This window comes from Ostrea edulis, chromosome 5, assembly GCF_947568905.1.
Source record: "Ostrea edulis chromosome 5, xbOstEdul1.1, whole genome shotgun sequence".
Taxonomy (NCBI): domain Eukaryota; kingdom Metazoa; phylum Mollusca; class Bivalvia; order Ostreida; family Ostreidae; genus Ostrea; species Ostrea edulis.
The window spans coordinates 45,419,712-45,437,932 of record NC_079168.1 but is presented as its reverse complement, the minus strand read 5'-3'; the positions used below and the strand labels follow the sequence as shown (position 1 = coordinate 45,437,932).

At 32.0% G+C, this 18,221-nt stretch overlaps 1 protein-coding gene across 2 annotated transcripts in view; it reads right to left on the bottom strand.

The window, feature by feature from the left end:
• The window catches only part of LOC125652043 (probable methyltransferase-like protein 24), an 11,622-nt gene extending 3,835 nt beyond the window's left edge, over positions 1 to 7,787 (bottom strand). Inside the window, exons 1-5 of one of the 2 annotated variants that reach the window (XR_008802824.1) lie at positions 7,317 to 7,781; positions 5,854 to 5,963; positions 4,124 to 4,252; positions 3,377 to 3,451; positions 1,503 to 1,644 (exon numbers count right to left, since the gene is read on the bottom strand). Coding sequence is in view for 1 of the 2 variants with exons in the window: in XM_048880940.2 (XP_048736897.1) it covers positions 1,503 to 1,644; positions 3,377 to 3,451; positions 4,124 to 4,252; positions 5,854 to 5,963; positions 7,317 to 7,586 (726 nt within the window). In the remaining variant the exon portion in view is untranslated. Of the gene's footprint in view, positions 1 to 1,502; positions 1,645 to 3,376; positions 3,452 to 4,123; positions 4,253 to 5,853; positions 5,964 to 7,316 lie in introns of both variants that reach the window. The other variant, XM_048880940.2, reaches the window with a different exon arrangement.
• Between the last annotated feature and the right edge of the window lie 10,434 nt (positions 7,788 to 18,221).

Sequence of the window (18,221 nt, the reverse complement as noted above, 5' to 3'; positions counted from 1 at the left end):
GTAAATCAGAATGAACACAGGCAATGAGGTCCATGTAAATCAGAATGAACACAGGCAATGAGGTTCATGTAAATCAGAATGAACACAGGCAATGAGGTCCACATAAATCAGAATGGATTTATACATTCCATTTCATAAAAGAAACAGATTTTATGAAGTTGTAATGAGAATCATCCATGCAAGTCTAAAGCTTCCTAGGAGCTACAGTTACTGAGGAATAGACCTGCTGAAACACTTAAACCTGGTCCATATCTATAGTTACTGAGAAATAGACCTGCTGCAACACTTAAACCTGGTCCATATCTAGAGTTACTGAGGAATAGACCTGCTGCAACACTTAAACCTGGTCCATATCTATAGTTACTGAGGAATAGACCTACTGCAACACTTAAACCTGGTCCATATCTATAGTTACTAGGGAATATACCTGCCAAGACACCTAAACCTGGTCCATATCTACAGTTACTGAGGAATAGACCTGCCAAGACACTTAAACCTGGTCCAAATCTATAGTTACTGAGGAAAAGACCTGCCAAGACACCTAAACCTGGTCCATATTTATAGTTACTGAGGAATAGACCTGCCAAGACACCTAACCCTGGTCCCATATCAGGAAAATATATGTAACTTCAAATACCAATTATAAATGGTTGGGTGTATTCATACATGCATTATCCAATTAAGTTTGAATCATGAAGGGTTAATAGATTCATGGAACCAGCTATTTCAAATATTATAGTCTTCAGGAAAAAATTACAACCTGGTAACTCAGCAACAAAATATAGGTCAGATGTACAGCACAGCATCTGACCCATGGGATGGCTGTGTGCAACCATTGAAGCATCATATGTTTAAGATACATGTATGTGCATAATCAATACATATTATCATTTTCTCTAGATACACCATGAAGAAATTTCTGTATGGACTGATCCCTAATCTGTTAACAATAGGTCAAAGCATATGAAGTAAACTTAGTGTATCCCTATATGCAATACCCATGATCAATATGTGAATTTATGAACCAAAAGTATAGGTTACCCAGCAACTGAATGCATCGTTTACATGTTTGGTCATTATACTATTACTTTGAAAGAATCAGATGAAGATGTTGGTAAGAACACAGCTGTGAACATTAAAGAGGTAACTTTTAGAGAAAACTGATACAAGTTGCTTAGCATCTATAGCAAGTCAGGTGGTCTACATTTCTAAATTTGGTGTACATGGGTTCTTGAAAAGAAGATTTTTAGTTGACCCCACCATTTTTTGTGATTATCTCCCCTTTGAAGGGGCATGGTCCTTCATTTGAGAAAACTTGAAACCCAAGGATGCTTTTTGCCAAGTTTGGTTGAAATTGGCCATGATGTTCTGGAGAAGAAGTCGAAAATGTAAAAAAGTTTACAGACAATGGACAACAGTCGATCTGAAAAGCTCACTTGAGTTTTCAGCTCAGGTGAACTAAAAAAATAGGATTAAAAACTCTCTTTCCTTCAGAAACTGACCTTTGAATGTCCTTCATCTTTTAAGTGTTGACTCAGTGTCTTCATCTTCCATCCTTTACTGTTAATCCCATTCTTACCTCCAAGTCCCACCTTCATGAATGTGATTAGATTACTTCTGTTGTGATTCTGCAGTAATTTCAAGCTATAAAATATTGATAAGATTTGAAATTCACGAGAGGTAATGTATAACAGCAAATTCTTCTGCTTAATTCCCTTTAAATTAATAATGCATGCATGTGTATTCTTTATATTTCAATAACCTCTGTTGTAAATCAAATGATAAAAACAAACTAAACACATGAAATGGAGGTCCATTAGCTCACCAGCCAGGGTGCTCACCTGAGTAACCATTGCCAATATAATTGAAACACTAACAAGAGTACTGGAAATGGTATGTACTACGCCCATCACAAATTTGTGTAAAGTGTTTTTCTTAAGGAGTTAGCTGTTAATTACATTAATTAGCAAACATAGCAAAAGTGTAGAACTTTACTAAATGTAGTATCAGTCAGTATCAAGCTATAAATGCTTTCTTCTGCACAGTATGAATTAAAAGGTTCTAGCTTAAAAACTGTGACAGGAGGTTGATGAGAGTTCTGTGTATAAAATATTTCACAAAAATTGACTAAGTTCAATAACCTATGATCTTTTTAAACATCAAACAAAATTGTTAGGAATCAAAATTCTTCAAGTTATTTATAAAGGCCTTAGCTTCAAAACAGTGAGAGGAGTTAGAAGGACAGACCATGTAATATTTCCTCAAAACTGATCAAGTTCTACAACCTGCTCATTTCTCAGAAATTGAAGAAAATCAAATCCTTACGACATGCAGATTTTCAATACCTATACAAACACTCTGTAAAATAATAAGATCCTCACTTGAAAACTGTGGGAGGAATTAGGGGACAAATTATGTACCCTCCATATTACATTAATTTTAAAATAAAGGGCATGAGGACTTTCAAATGAATATTTTCTAAATATTTTCCTCATCTAACAATAAGGTTTGACAAGAGTTAGGTCAAACAATCATGTTATATCTGTTAACAACATGTGATGAACAAAGTACATTGATGTGGTAACAGGAACTATAGCAGATGGTGGTGGATGGCCAGTTTTAAATCAACAAAAATATTAACAAATACATAAACATATCAAACTATTTCTGATAAATCAATTACCATTTCTCTAAGACATACAGTGTTCGAAATTAACCATAGACTGAGTCTATGTCAAATGACACCGGTCTATGCCAACTGTAATTGGGACAGACCAAATTGTCTATGCCGATTTTCTAGATTTAAAGCAATAGAGTTATCCCAGAAGTCGACATCTTATAAACGTTATGAGGAAAGGAGGATATTGTTATGGAAATGGAAAGACAATATGCTTTGTAGGTACATTAGAAGTAAATAACAATGTTTTAAATTTGTGTTATTAAAACTTTTTTTTTCAATGTTGCGGTCTATGCCAATTCGAAGAAGTCTATGTCATCTTGTTTTGGCATGGATCTATACGAAGTTTTAAACCAATTTCAAACACATTTGTCAAAAATTTTCCTAAATTTCGTAAGAGTGAATCAATGATATATCATGGATATATTTTGATGATTCTAAATGCATAAGCTATTTTCAAGTTAAATTAAACAATTTTACCGATCAATATTACTTTTTAATGATATATGAAAATACTCTTTACTGTACAATGACAAAATTTTCAAATTTTATTTTCATCCATTTCACCCAGATTTCTTGTTGGGAAAATTTACAATGGGGCAAATTAACAAACATTTCATTTTTCTATGTGTTAATAGCAATAAATTTTACAAAAGGCAAGAATTTTCCTGTGTCAAGTAATGAACTCATAAAACTTACCTCGGATCAAAAGCCAAAACTCTGCAACCATAAATCTTGGATACCGCGTCATCAAAGTTCCAATCATTTCCAATACTGCAAATTTATTCAAAATTGCATGTAAGTTGCCATCAAAATACAGTATTCACTCAAATAATGGCCCCTATATATCCATATAAATTCCTTGCATCTTCAGTTATCTTCAATCTGCACAAAGTTATCATCCCTTTTATGATGATACATGTGATATTCTATACAATCTTAAATTACAACACATGAATTTTTTAGTGTCAAAATCGATTAAAATAAGTATAAATTAGTTAATATACACAATATACAAAGTCTCTGGCAATTCTCGATTTTTATAATATCACCCATTGTCAAGTACTGCTACCCATTGCTAGATACTATCACCCTGGAGCGCGTGCTTTCTGTTCTCAGAGGGTAACAATATGTTTTTTTCAAATGCTTCTTGACCAATCAGATTCTAGTATTTTACATGAAAGTATAATAAAATAATTTGGTATATGATTTGTGCTAAATAAACTGTAAAATTGTACACAGGTGTAGAGCAACATCAAGTTCCTAATGGTCACAATAATGACAGTTGCCTTAACTACCCTGCACATCAAAAGCACTTTAAAAAATAACCACCTCCTTTTCCAAATTTTAATGTGCCTGAGGCATGTATTCAAATATTAGCACATATTCAGGTTATGATTTCTCCAGTGTAATAAATAATTTGGCATAATATTTCACAATACATACCCAAAAGAGTATACTAGACATGGCTTTTTCAGACCAAAAGGTGGTGAGAAGCAGACGTTGTATCCACCATCATGCTGAAATCCAAGTCTTTTGTCCTTTTTGCATATTACATCTTTTTGCTCCACAAACCTATTTAGAAATCAGCAGACACGCTATTAGAGGCTTTTTTTGTAGGACTGTGATGTATCTGAGATTGGTCTTAAGGGACATGTTAGTTTGAAGTGTTATTTAGGAGAAATAATACACCCAAGAAATCTCATATGGACGGAAAGTAGAGGATATGTACAGTGATATCTTTAAAATGGAAAATTTTCAAATTTACCATATTTAGTTAAAAAATGCAGTTTTCATACAAAATAATCTGGGAAAAAATTAAAACTTGTACTAGACATGATCCCATGATTTACAGATCAGCAACTGACTGTGCAACCCAGCTAGGCAATTATATCAAAAGGAATATACAAGTATTTCCGATATTTATATTCTAATTCTTATTTCAAAAGGAAGTCAGCCATTATGACGGTGTGTTATTCCTCCTTAAAACACATTTTCCAATACACCCTTAAAAGTTTCCGAACTGTGGGAACAGTGGGATGGTTACAAAATAAGAGGTAGACCTTTCATACTTGGTATGTGTATTTCTTGTGGCAAGACCTTTCCACTGACACCAAAATCTTTGACCTGGGGACCTTCACATTGACCTTTGACCTACTTTTAGAAAATCTTAATATAAGCCATATCTTTCAAATTGTAAGAGGTAATGTTTTTATATTAAGCATGTGCATTTTCTGTGAGAAGACCTTTCCAATGATTAACATTGACCATTGACTTAGTTTTTGGAAATTTTCGAAACCTAGGTCATATCTTTTACAACATAAAGGTATAACTTTCATATTTGACAGGTATATTCCTTGTGGCAAGGCCTTTCCATTGGTACCAAAATATTTGACCTGGTGACCTTAACATTGACCTTTGACCTACTTTAAGAAAATTCTAATATAAGCCATATCTTTTAAACTGTAAGGCACTGCTTTCATATCTAGCATGTGCATTTTTTGTAAGAAAACCTTTCCAGTGGTGACAAATTTGTTGACTTTGTGACCTTGAAATTGACCTCTAAATAAAAGGTGAACAAAATGAAAATTACTTAACATTTTCAGTATTGCTACAAAAGTTTCAACTACAATGTCTTACAGTTTCACTTTGTTGTAATCTGGGGGCATCGGTGTTTCACAAACACATCTTGTTCTTCAATATATGCATTTAGTTTTATAAAGTATCAGCAAAATTTAAGAAGTCTTTCAAATGATAAAGACAATTATCACTATAATTATTGTGATGGTGTAGATAATACCAGTGTTTGAAATGGTTTAAAACTTGGTATAGACCACAGGTCTATGCCAAAACAAGATGACATAGACCTCATCGAATTGGCATAGACCGCAACATTGAAAAAAGTAACACAACATTTTCATTTACATCTAATGTACTTAGAAAGCATATTTTCTTTCCATTTCCATAACAATATTTTCCTTTCCTCATAACATTTATCAGACACCGACTGATCATGCTGGGTCCTTTGGGATAACTTAATTTAATTGCTTTAAATCTAGAAATTGGCATACACAATTTGGTCTATCTCAATTACAATTGGCATAGACCAATGTCATTTGACATAGACTTTGTCTATCGGTCTATGGTTAATTTCGAACACTGTAATACATGCTTACTTGTAAAAATTCTCTTCAATTTTGGCCAGAGGAAGAGATGATGAGAATGACAGCTTTTCATTTTTCTTCAAGATAATTTGTGGGACAAACTTTGTTGGTGTTGGTGTCGGCTAATGGAATAGAAGACAAGAATCAGTCATGATAAATATTACAAATGTACTACTTGCAGTATCATAATTCTGTCACACCAAATAGAAAGGTTTGGTGTCGGCTAATGGAATAGAAGACAAGAATCAGTCATGATAAATATTACAAATGTACTAATTGCAGTATCATAATTCTGTCACACCAAATAGAAAGGTTTGAAAAAATTCATTGATTCTCATTTTTGAGGGGCTAAATTTTTGCACACATGTGTGTAACAATGATGTAGACTAGTGTAAAATTGTTCTATAGTGAATTAGCCTTACTAAGCGGGCTGCACAAAACATTTAGATTTTTAATACACTATCAAAAGTAGGGCTGCGCAATAATATTGACATTCCAGTGTTTTGCGGTTCGCTGACAAAAAATATCATATTGTGATACATTTTTTCAGTACCGATATACCTAAAAAATACTTGGGCATCTAACCGACAAACATGTTCCAGTATTTGAAACGCAAAAGTGCAAATACCGGTAATGAATTTTATTGTTATGGGATTTATTAAAGGTGAAACCATACGCCATATGAGAAAAACGAGTGATGGAGATGAACTACAAGAAAGCCTTAAAGAATTCAAAACAAACCTTATAAAGGGCTATAGCCATAATGAAATCAATCAAAATATATAATCGGTATTTGATAACTACAATCAAGGCACGATATTATCAGATGCAAATGAAAGCACACACTCCCACCCCCCACCCCCACACACAAGAAACCAGGGTAAACCCCTTGTGTTTGCCACCAAATACAACCCTGGAATTAGAAAAATAAAACAAAACCTTTAAAATACTAGCACATCCTCCAGGGAGACTTCTGATCTACTTTGTTTCATAAGCGCTATAAAAATTTGGGGATATGCTCAAATTATCAATTATAAAATAAATTATCAAATTGCATAATAATTGTAAAGTGCAAAAAGACTCCTGATGAGGTGGATTTGCATGCAGCTAATATTTTATTTATTCCTCAATCATATAAATTATTTCAACATAACCTCGTATCACACCATCAAAACACTTTTATAATTAGTGTAGAGTCAAGTGATTGTTGAGGTATGTGGCTGATTGGGGTCAAATATTATCTTAATTTATAAGGTAAGATCATTTTAATTCTGAGTGAAAATATTGCAATACATATCGCAAAATAAACCTGAACTTAAACATTATCAATGTCACTTTTCATTCAATTTCAATTCTGGAAAACCAACAAAAATTTCAAGGCAGTCCAGTTGTGCTTAAAACATATCTTTACTTTTATGGTAACATCTATTCACAAAATGATCACTGAAATAGACACAATTGAACTTAGAAATTACCATCCAATCGTGGCGTGGTCTCATGAAGATGCCAACGTTCTCCTTAGTGTAATTCCACTTCGGCAGGAGTCTCTTTGCATTTTCATACCGTGCCTTCTCATCATAGTCGCCATCTCCATATTCGTCATATTCAAAAACATTGTTGTGTTTATTATATCCATAAAATGGAATCAAACGACCAACATATGCAATAAAAATTATTACAACAGCGAATATGCCTGCAAATGTTAGGAAGATTTTCTTCTTTAGCTGCATACTCAACACAGGCATCTCTATAAACAATGAACGTTTACATTTTAAAATGTTGTCAGTCCATGTTGGGATATTCTTCTATAAAACACTGTATTTCCCCGCGGGGGTGTTTGTTTTAAATGTACTATTACTTAATGATATTCATTAGTTTGTTACTTTTAACTTTTTTCCCTGAAATACAATAATACCGCTACACCGGATATGCGTCTCTTGAATACTAAATTTAAAGTCAAGTCTGTGAAACGAAGAAGGCCGATTTCATTTTATATATTTTTTTTAAAATATTATTATTATTTTCATATTTTTTATCAATTGCATATCGTCCAAACAGAATCATCTGATGAAGTGAGTCATCATTTCATTTTTTAAACTACATTTCATTGAAAAAACTTTTTTATAAAAACTTATTGTGAGGTAGATATAGTACCGATATTCATGATTTTTTCACTTGTGCAAAATTGTTCACATTTTTTTTATTCAGGTATGATGAGCTAAGCAAATTGTGATACCATGCAATCCGATAATTACTACGTGTAATACACGTGTATTTTATTATACCGGTAGAGGGCCAATCTCTAAAGCTTACAAAAAGCGTGAAACCATTAAATGAATCGAAAGAGGGATGAGATATATGGAGCGCCAAATTAACATAAACTCAAATAATTGAAGATATCTTCAATTATTTGAAGATATCATCAATTCATTTGATGCGCGCAACAATTGAATTAAAGATCTCTTCAAATAATAGATCGGTAAAGTTGGCTACTAGTAACCAGCTACCAGTAACTGGCTACTTAAAAAGAGAAAAGTTGGCTACTAGTAGCCAGCTACTTGAACTAGGAAAAGTTAGATACTAGTAGCCAGTTACTAGTAGCCAGCTACTAAAAGTAAGAAAAGTTAGCTACTCGTAGCCAGCTACTACAAAATATAAAAATTATAATTACTGATAGCTCGCTACCAGATAAAGGTTAATGAGTTTGAAAATTATTATCTATCAGATTTATTTCTAAAGAGGACGAGGAGTCGTATGAAATTCCATGCTCAATTATCCCCAATTACATAACGTTGCAATGCAAAATACGAATACACTTTTTCAACTGAGTGTTTACTTTAAAAGTGATACGGATTGAATTCAGACCTTCAATCATTTGATATACCATCCATTTTGAGATATCGACTACTTTTACAATTTGATTCGAGTTACCCTGAAATTTCAATATAAGTGTGAATACCGTAAGAAACTTTATGTTTGTATAGATATCTGACGAATTTACGACTATACATATGACAAGAAGTGATAGATAGTGTTTTGGTACGCCACGAATTTTCAGATATCGCTCTTTAGGAAATCAGTTACTTATACATTTTGATTATCGGTACAATGAAATTTCAAGATCAGTATGAATACCTTAAGGAACTCCGTCTTTATATCATATATTTAATTAACTTACAACGATACGTATGGCGAGTAGTGATATTGGGGGTATCGTGATATGTCATCAATTTTCAGATATCACGCCTTTTGATGGCAGGTAAACTGAAATTTCAAGTTTTTCGCAAATATCTTAAGGCACTCTGAGTTTGTATTAGATATCTGACTAATATACAATTATCAAAGTGAAGAAGAGTGATATTAGGTATCTTGACATGCCATAAATTTCCAGATATCACGCTTAAGGAAGTCAGCTACTTGTACCTATTGATTCCTGGTATCCTGAAATTTCAAGTTTTTCAAAAAAATCTTAAAGAACTCTGTATTTGTATTAGATATCGGACTAATTTACAACTATCTACGTGAAGAAATATCATATTAGGTATCTTGATATGCCAAGAATTTTCGGATATCATACTTAACGAAGTCAGTTACTTATACCTTTTGATTGCAGGTAACCTGAAATTTCAAGTTTTTCATAAATATCTTAAAGAACGCCTTGTTTGTATTAGATATCTGACTAATTTACAACTATCCATGTGAAGTGGAATGGTATTAGGTATCTTGATATGCCATAAATTTTCAGATATCACCCTTAAGGAAGTCAGTTACTTATACTTTTTGATTGCAAGTAACATGAAATTTCAAGTTTTCTACCAATATTTTAAGGAACTCTGAGTTTGTATTAGATATCTGACTAATTTACAATTATCAAAGTGAAGAAGAGTGATATTAGTTATCTTGACATACCATAAATTTCCAGATATCACGCTTAAGGAAGTCAGCTACTTATACCTTTTGATTGCAGGTAACCTGAAATTTCAAGTTTTTCATAAATATCTTAAAGAACGCCTTGTTTGTATTAGATATCTGACTAATTTACAACTATCCATGTGAAGTGGAATGGTATTAGGTATCTTGATATGCCATAAATTTTCAGATATCACCCTTAAGGAAGTCAGTTACTTATACTTTTTGATTGCAAGTAACATGAAATTTCAAGTTTTCTACCAATATTTTAAGGATCTCTGAGTTTGTATTAGATATCTGAGTAATTTACAATTATCAAAGTGAAGAAGAGTGATATTAGGTATCTCGATATGCCATAAATTTCCAGATATCACGCTTAATGAAGTCAGCTACTTATACCTTTTGATTCCAGGCAACCTGAAATTTCAAGTTTTTCATCAATATCTTAAAGAACTCTGTCTTTGTATTAGATATCTGACTAGTTTACAACTATCCATGTGAAGTGAAGTGGTACTAGGTATCTTGATATGCCATAAATTTTCAAATATCACCCTTAAAAAAGTCAGCTACTTATACCTTTTGATTCCAGGTAACGTGAAATTTCAAATTTTTCATAAATATCTTAAAGAACTCTTTGTTTGTATTAGATATCTGACTAATTTTCAACTATCCATGTGAAGTGGGATGGTATTAGGTATCTTGATATGCCATCAATTTTCAGATATCACCCTTAAGGAAGTCAGCTACTTATACATTTTGATTGCAGGTAACATGGAATTTCAAGTTTTTCATAAATATCTTAAAGAACTCTGTATTTGTATTAGATATCTGACTAATTTACAATTATCTACGTGAAGAAGTATGATATTAAGTATCTTGATATGCCAACAATTTTCGGATATCATACTTAACGAAGTCAGCTACTTATACCTTTGATTCCAGATAACCTGAAGTTTCAAATTTTTCATAAATATCTTAAAGGACTCCTTGTTTGTATTAGATATCTGACTATTTTTCAACTATCCATGTGAAATGGAATGGTATTAGGTATCTTGATATGCCATCAATTTTCAGATATCGCCCTTATCAAAGTCAGCTACTTATACATTTTGATTGCAGGTAACATGAAATTTCAAGTTTTTCATAAATATCTTAAAGAACTCTGTATTTGTATTAGATATCGGACTAATTTACAACTATCTACGTGAAGAAGTATAATATTAGGTATCTTTATATGCCAACAATTTTCAGATATCACATTCAAGGAAGTCAGCTACTTATACCTTTTGATTCCAGGTAACCTGAAATTTCAAATGTTTCGCAAATATGTTAAAGAACTTCTTGTTTGTATTAGATATCTGACTAGTTTACAACTATCCATAAGAAATGGAGTGGTACTAGGTGTCTTGATATGCCATTAATTTTCAGATATCACGCTTAAGGAAGTCAGCTACTTATACCTTTTGATTGCAGGTAACCTGAAATTTCAAGTTTTTCATAAATATCTTAAAGAACTTGTATTATATATCTGACTAGTTTACAACTATCCATGTGAAGTGGAGTGGTACTAGGTATCTTGATATGCCATCAATTTTCAGATATCACCCTTAAGGAAGTCAGCTACTTATACCTTTTGATTGCAGGTAACCTGAAATTTCAAATTTTTCATAAATATCTTAAAGAACTCCTTGTTTGTATAAGATATCTGACTAATTTACAACTATCCACGTGAAGTGGAATGGTATTAGGTATCTTGATATGCCAACAATTTTCGGATATCATACTTAACGAAGTCAGCTACTTATACCTTTTGATTCCTGGTAACCTGAAATTTCAAGTTTTTGATAAACATCTTAAAGAACTCCTTGTTTGTAATAGATATCTGACTAGTTTACAACTATCCATGTGAAGTGGAATGGTATTAGGTATCTTGATATGCCATCAGTTTTCAGATATAATCCTTAAGGAAGTCAGCTACTTATACCTTTTGATTGCAGTTAACCTGAAATTTCAAGTTTTCTACCAATATTTTAAGGAACTCTGAGTTTGTATTAGATATCTGACTAATTTACAAACATCAAAGTGAAGAAGAGCGATATTAGGTATCTTGACATGCCATAAATTTCCAGATATCACGCTTAAGGAAGTCAGCTACTATTTCAAATTTTTCATAAATATCTTAAAGAACTCCTTGTTTGTAATAGATATCTGACTAATTTACAACTATCCATGTGAAGTGGAGTGGTATTAGGTATCTTGATATGCCATCAATTTTCAGATATCACGCTTAAGGAAGTCAGCTACTTATACCTTTTGATTGCAGGTAACATGAAATTTCAAGTTTTCTACCAATATTTTAGGGAACTCTGAGTTTGTATTAGATATTTGACTAATTTACAATCATCAAAGTGAAGAAGAGTGATATTAGGTATCTTGACATGCCATAAATTTCCAGATATCACGCTTAAGGAAGTCAGCTACTTATACCTTTTGATTCCAAGAAGGTTAAAATTTAAAGCTTTTAGCAAATATTCTAAGGAAGTCCGTGTTTGTATTAGATATCGTATTAATTTACTAGTGCACATATGACAAGGAGTTATATTAGGTATCTTGATATGCCATCAATTTTGAGATATCACGCTTAAGGAAGTCGGCTACTTATACCTTTTGATTGCAGGTAACTTAAAATTTCAAGTTTTCCGTAAATATCTTAAGGAACTCTGCGTTTGTATTCGATATCTGACTAAGTTCCAACTATCCACATGAAGAGGAGTGATATTAGGGATCTTGATATGCCATCAATTTTCAGATAGCACCCTTTAGGAAGTCAGCTACTTATACCTTTTGATTCCTCGACACCTGAAATTTCAACTTTTTCATAAATATCTAAAGTAACTCTGCTTTTGTATTAGATATCTGACTAACTTACAACTATCTACATGAAGAGGAGTGATATTAGATATCTTGATATACAATTAATTTTCAGATATCACCCTTAAGGAAGTCAGCTACTTATACTTTTTGATTCTAAGTAACCTGAAATTTGAAGTTTTCCGTAAATATCTTGAGGAACTCTGCGTTTGTATTAGATATCTTACTAACTTACAATCCTCCACGTGAAGAGGAGTGATATTATGTATCTTGATACCTATTATCATACCTCTTCACGTGGATAGTAGTTTACTAGTCAGATATCTAACAGAAACACAGAGTTCCTTAAGCTATATACAAAACACTTTAAATTTCAGGATGTCTGGAATCAAAAGGTATAAGTAGCTGACTTCGTCGAACGTGATATCTGAAAATTGATTCCATATCAAGACACTTCATATAAAGCCCAGTAATATCGACAAAGATAAATTAGTCAGATATCTAACATATCTATTTGAAAATTGATGGCATATTAAGATACCTAATATCACTCCTCTTCAGGTGGATAGTAAATAATTAGTCTGATATCTAATACAAACACACAGTTCCTTAAAAGATATCTACAAAACATTTGAAATTTCAGGTAACCAGGAATCAAAAGGTCTAAGTAGCTAATATTCTTAAGCGTGATATCTGAAAATGGATGGCATAATAAGATACTTAATATCACTCCTTGTCATATGTGAGATGGTAAATTAATGATATATTTAATACAAACGCAGAGTTCCTTAAGATATGTACGGAAAACTTCAAATTTCAGGCTACCTAGAATCAAATGGTATAAGTAGCTTACTTCCTTAAACGTGATATCTGAAAATTGATGGCATATAAAAATACCTTATATCACATCTTGTCATGTGTGCATTGGTAAATTACTCAGATATCTAAAACAAACACGGAAAACCTTAAAATATTTTCTAAAAACATCAAATTTCAGATTACCTGCAATCAAAATGTACAAGTAGCTGACTTCCTTAAGGATGATATCTGAAAATTGATGGCATATCAAGATACTTAATACCACTCCACTTCACATGGATAGTTGTAAATTATTCAGATATCTTATACAAACAAGGAGTTCTTTAAGATATTTATGAAAAATTTGAAATTTCATGTTACCTGCAATCAAAAGGTATAAGTAGCTGACTTCCTTAAGCGTGATATCTGAAAATTGATGGCATATCAAGATACCTAATACCACTCCACTTCACATGGATAGTTGTAAATTAGTCAGATATCTATTACAAACAAGGAGTTCTTTAAGATATTTATGAAAAATTTGAAATAGTAGCTGACTTCCTTAAGCGTGATATCTGGAAATTTATGGCATGTCAAGATACCTAATATCGCTCTTCTTCACTTTGATGTTTGTAAATTAGTCAGATATCTAATACAAACTCAGAGTTCCTTAAAATATTGGTACAAAACTTGAAATTTCCTGTTACCTGCAATCAAAAGGTATAAGTAGCTGACTTTCTTAAGGGTGATATCTGAAAATTGATGGCATATCAAGATACCTAATACCACTCCACTTCACATGGATAGTTGTAAATTAGTCAGATATCTTATACAAACAAGGAGTTCTTTAAGATATTTATGAAAAATTTGAAATTTCAGGTTACCTGGAATCAAAAGGTATAAGTAGCTGACTTCGTTAAGTATGATATCCGAAAATTGTTGGCATATCAAGATCCTTAATACCATTCCACTTCACATGGATAGTTGTAAACTAGTCAGATATCTAATACAAACAAAGAGTTCTTTAAGATATTTATGAAAAACTTGAAATTTCAGGTTACCTGGAATCAAAAGGTATAAGTAGCTGACTTCCTTAAGCGTGATATCTGGAAATTTATGGCATTTCAAGATAACTAATATCACTCTTCTTCACTTTGATAATTGTAATTTAGTCAGATATCTAATACAAACTCAGAGTTCCTTAAAATATTGGTAGAAAACTTGAAATTTCATGTTACCTGCAATCAAAAGGTATAAGTAGCTGACTTCCTTAAGGGTGATATCTGAAAAATGATGGCATATCAAGATACCTAATATCAGAGTTTGTCATATGTGCATTGGTAAATTAATCAGATATTTAAAACAAAGACAGAGTTCCTTAAAATATTTTCTAAAACCTTGAAATTTCATGTTACCTGTAATCAAAAGGTATAAGTAGCTGACTTCCTTAAGCGTGATATCTCAAAATTAATGACATATCAAGACACCTAGTACCACTCCACTTCACATGGATAGTTGTAAACTAGTCAGATATATAATACAAGCACAGAGTTCTTTAAGATAACGTATTTATGAAAAACTTGAAATTTCAGGATACGAGGAATCAAAAGGTATAAGTAGCTGACTTCCTTCAGCGTGATATCTGAAAATTTATGGCATGTCAAGATAGCTAATATCACTCTTCTTTACTTTGATAATTGTAAATTAGTCAGATATCTAATACAAACTCAGAGTTCCTTAAAATATTGGTACAAAACTTGAAATTTCATGTTACCTGCAATCAAAAGGTATAAGTAGCTGACATCCTTAAGGGTGATATCTGAAAATTGATGGTATATCAAGATACCTAATACCACTCCACTTCACATGGATAGTTGTAAACTAGTCAGATATCTAATACAAACAAGGAGTTCTTTAAGATATTTATGAAAAACTTGAAATTTCAGGTTACCTGCAATCAAAAGGTATAAGTAGCTGACTTCCTTAAGCGTGATATCTGGAAATTTATGGCATATCAAGATACCTAATATCACTCTTCTTCACTTTGATAATTGTAAATTAGTCAGATATCTAATACAAACTCAGAGTTCCTTAAAATATTGGTAGAAAATTTGAAATTTCATGTTACCTGCAATCAAAAGGTATAAGTAGCTGACTTTCTTAAGGGTGATATCTGAAAATTGATGGCATATCAAGATACTTAATACCACTCCACTTCACATGGATAGTTGTAAACTAGTCAGATATCTAATACAAATAAGGAGTTCTTTAAGATATTTATGAAAAACTTGAAATTTCAGGTTACCTGGAATCAAAATGTATAAGTAGCTGACTTCCTTAAGCGTGATATCTGGAAATTTATGGCATATCAAGATACCTAATATCACTCTTCTTCACTTTGATAATTGTAAATTAGTCAGATATCTAATACAAACTCAGAGTTCCTTAAAATATTGGTAGAAAATTTGAAATTTCATGTTACCTGCAATCAAAAGGTATAAGTAGCTGACATCCTTAAGGGTGATATCTGAAAATTGATGGCATATCAAGATACTTAATACCACTCCACTTCACATGGATAGTTGTAAATTAGTCAGATATCTTATACAAACAAGGAGTTCTTTAAGATATTTATGAAAAATTTGAAATTTCATGTTACCTGCAATCAAAAGGTATAAGTAGCTGACTTCCTTATGCGTGATATCTGGAAATTTATGGCATGTCAAGATACCTAATATCACTCTTCTTCACTTTGATAATTGTAAATTAGTCAGATATCTAATACAAATTCAGAGTTCCTTAAGATATTTGCGAAAAACTTGAAATTTCAGTTTACCTGCCATCAAAAGGTATATGTAGCTGACTTCCTTAAGCGTGATATCTGAAAATTGATGACATATCACGATATCCAATATCACTACTCGCCATACGTATCGTTGTAAGTTAGTTAAATATATGATATAAACACGGAGCTCCTTATGGTATTCACACGGATCTTGAAATTTCATTGTACCGATAATCAAAATGTATAAGTAACTGATTTCCTAAAGAGCGATATCTGAAAATTCGTGGCGTACCAAAACACCATCTATCACTTCTTGCCATATGTATTGTCGTAAATTCGTCAGATATCTAATACAAACATAAAGTCAAACATAAAGTTTCTTACGGTATTCACACTAATTTGAAATTTCAGGGTAACTCGAATCAAATTGTAAAAGTAGCAGATATCTCAAAATGGATGGTATATCAAATGATTGAAGGTCTGAATTCAATCCGTATCACTTTAAAAGTAAACACTCAGTTGAAAAAGTTTATTCGTATTTTGCATTGCAACGTTATGTAATTGGAGATAATTGAGCATGAAATTTAATACGACTCATTGTCCTCTTTAGAAATAAATCTGATAGATAATAATTTTCAAACTCATTAACCTTTATCTGGTAGCGAGCTATCAGTAATTATAACTTTTATATTTTGTAGTAGCTGGCTACGAGTAGCTAACTTTTCTTACTTTTAGTAGCTGGCTACTAGTAACTGGCTACTAGTAGCTAACTTTTCCTGGTTCAAGTAGCTGGCTACTAGTAGCCAACTTTTCTCTTTTTAAGTAGCCAGTTACTAGTAGCTGGTTATTAGTAGCCAACTTTACCGATCTCTTTTCTCTTTTTAAGTAGCCAGTTACTGGTAGCTGGTTACTAGTAGCCAACTTTACCGATCTTCAAATAATTAATGATATCTTCAATTCTGAATTATTGCGCGCATTAATTGAATTGATGATAGCATTAATTCTTCAACTGAATTGATGCGCGCTTCAATTGAATTAATGATCTCTTCAAATGAATTAATGATATCAACAATTGAATTGATGCTCGCTACAATCCAATTGAAGAGAGCAATAATTGATATAATGCGCGCATTAAATCAATTGATGAGAGCAATAATTGAATTGATGCGCGCATTAGTTCATTTGATGAGAGCAATAATTGATTTAATGCGCGCATTAATTCAATTGTTGCTCTCTTCAATTGAATTAATGATATCTTTAATTCATTTGAAGAGAGCAATAATTGTTTTAGAGAGAGCAACTATATAATTAAAGATATCTTCAATTCAACATATCCACAATTGAATTAATGATATCTTTAATTGAATTGTTGCTCTCTTTAAAAGAATTGATGTGCGCATTAATTCCTTATACAAAAGCATTGTAAATGATTTAAAGATATCTTCAATTGAATTAAAGAGATCATCAAATTATTTAAACCGAGCTGTAAATTAATTATTTGCGAGCAATATTTCTACTAAATTGATGCTCTCATCAAATGAATTGAAGAGAGCAATAATTGAATTAATGCGCGCATCAAATCTATTATTGCTCTCATTAATTGAATTAATGTGCGCATCAATTGAATTGAAGAGAGCAATAATTGAATTAATGCGCGCATTAAATCAATTATTGCTCTCATTACTTCAATTGATGCACACATTAATTCAATTGATGAGAGCAATAATTGAATTGAAGCGCGCATTAATCATTTGATGAGAGCAATAATTGATTTAATGCGCGCATTAATTCAATTAAAGAGAGCAATAATTGAATTGATGATATCTTCAAATAATTGAAGATATCTTCAATTATTTGAGTTTATGTTAATTTGGCGCTCCATAGAGATAGACTGGGAATTCACACATTTCAGAGAAATTATTGCCACCAAAAAAAAATTTATCAAAAAAGGGGGGGTAGTAGTAATATCCATACTGCAGATGCCTGTGGGTAAACTAGTGTGTAATCCCGTAAACTA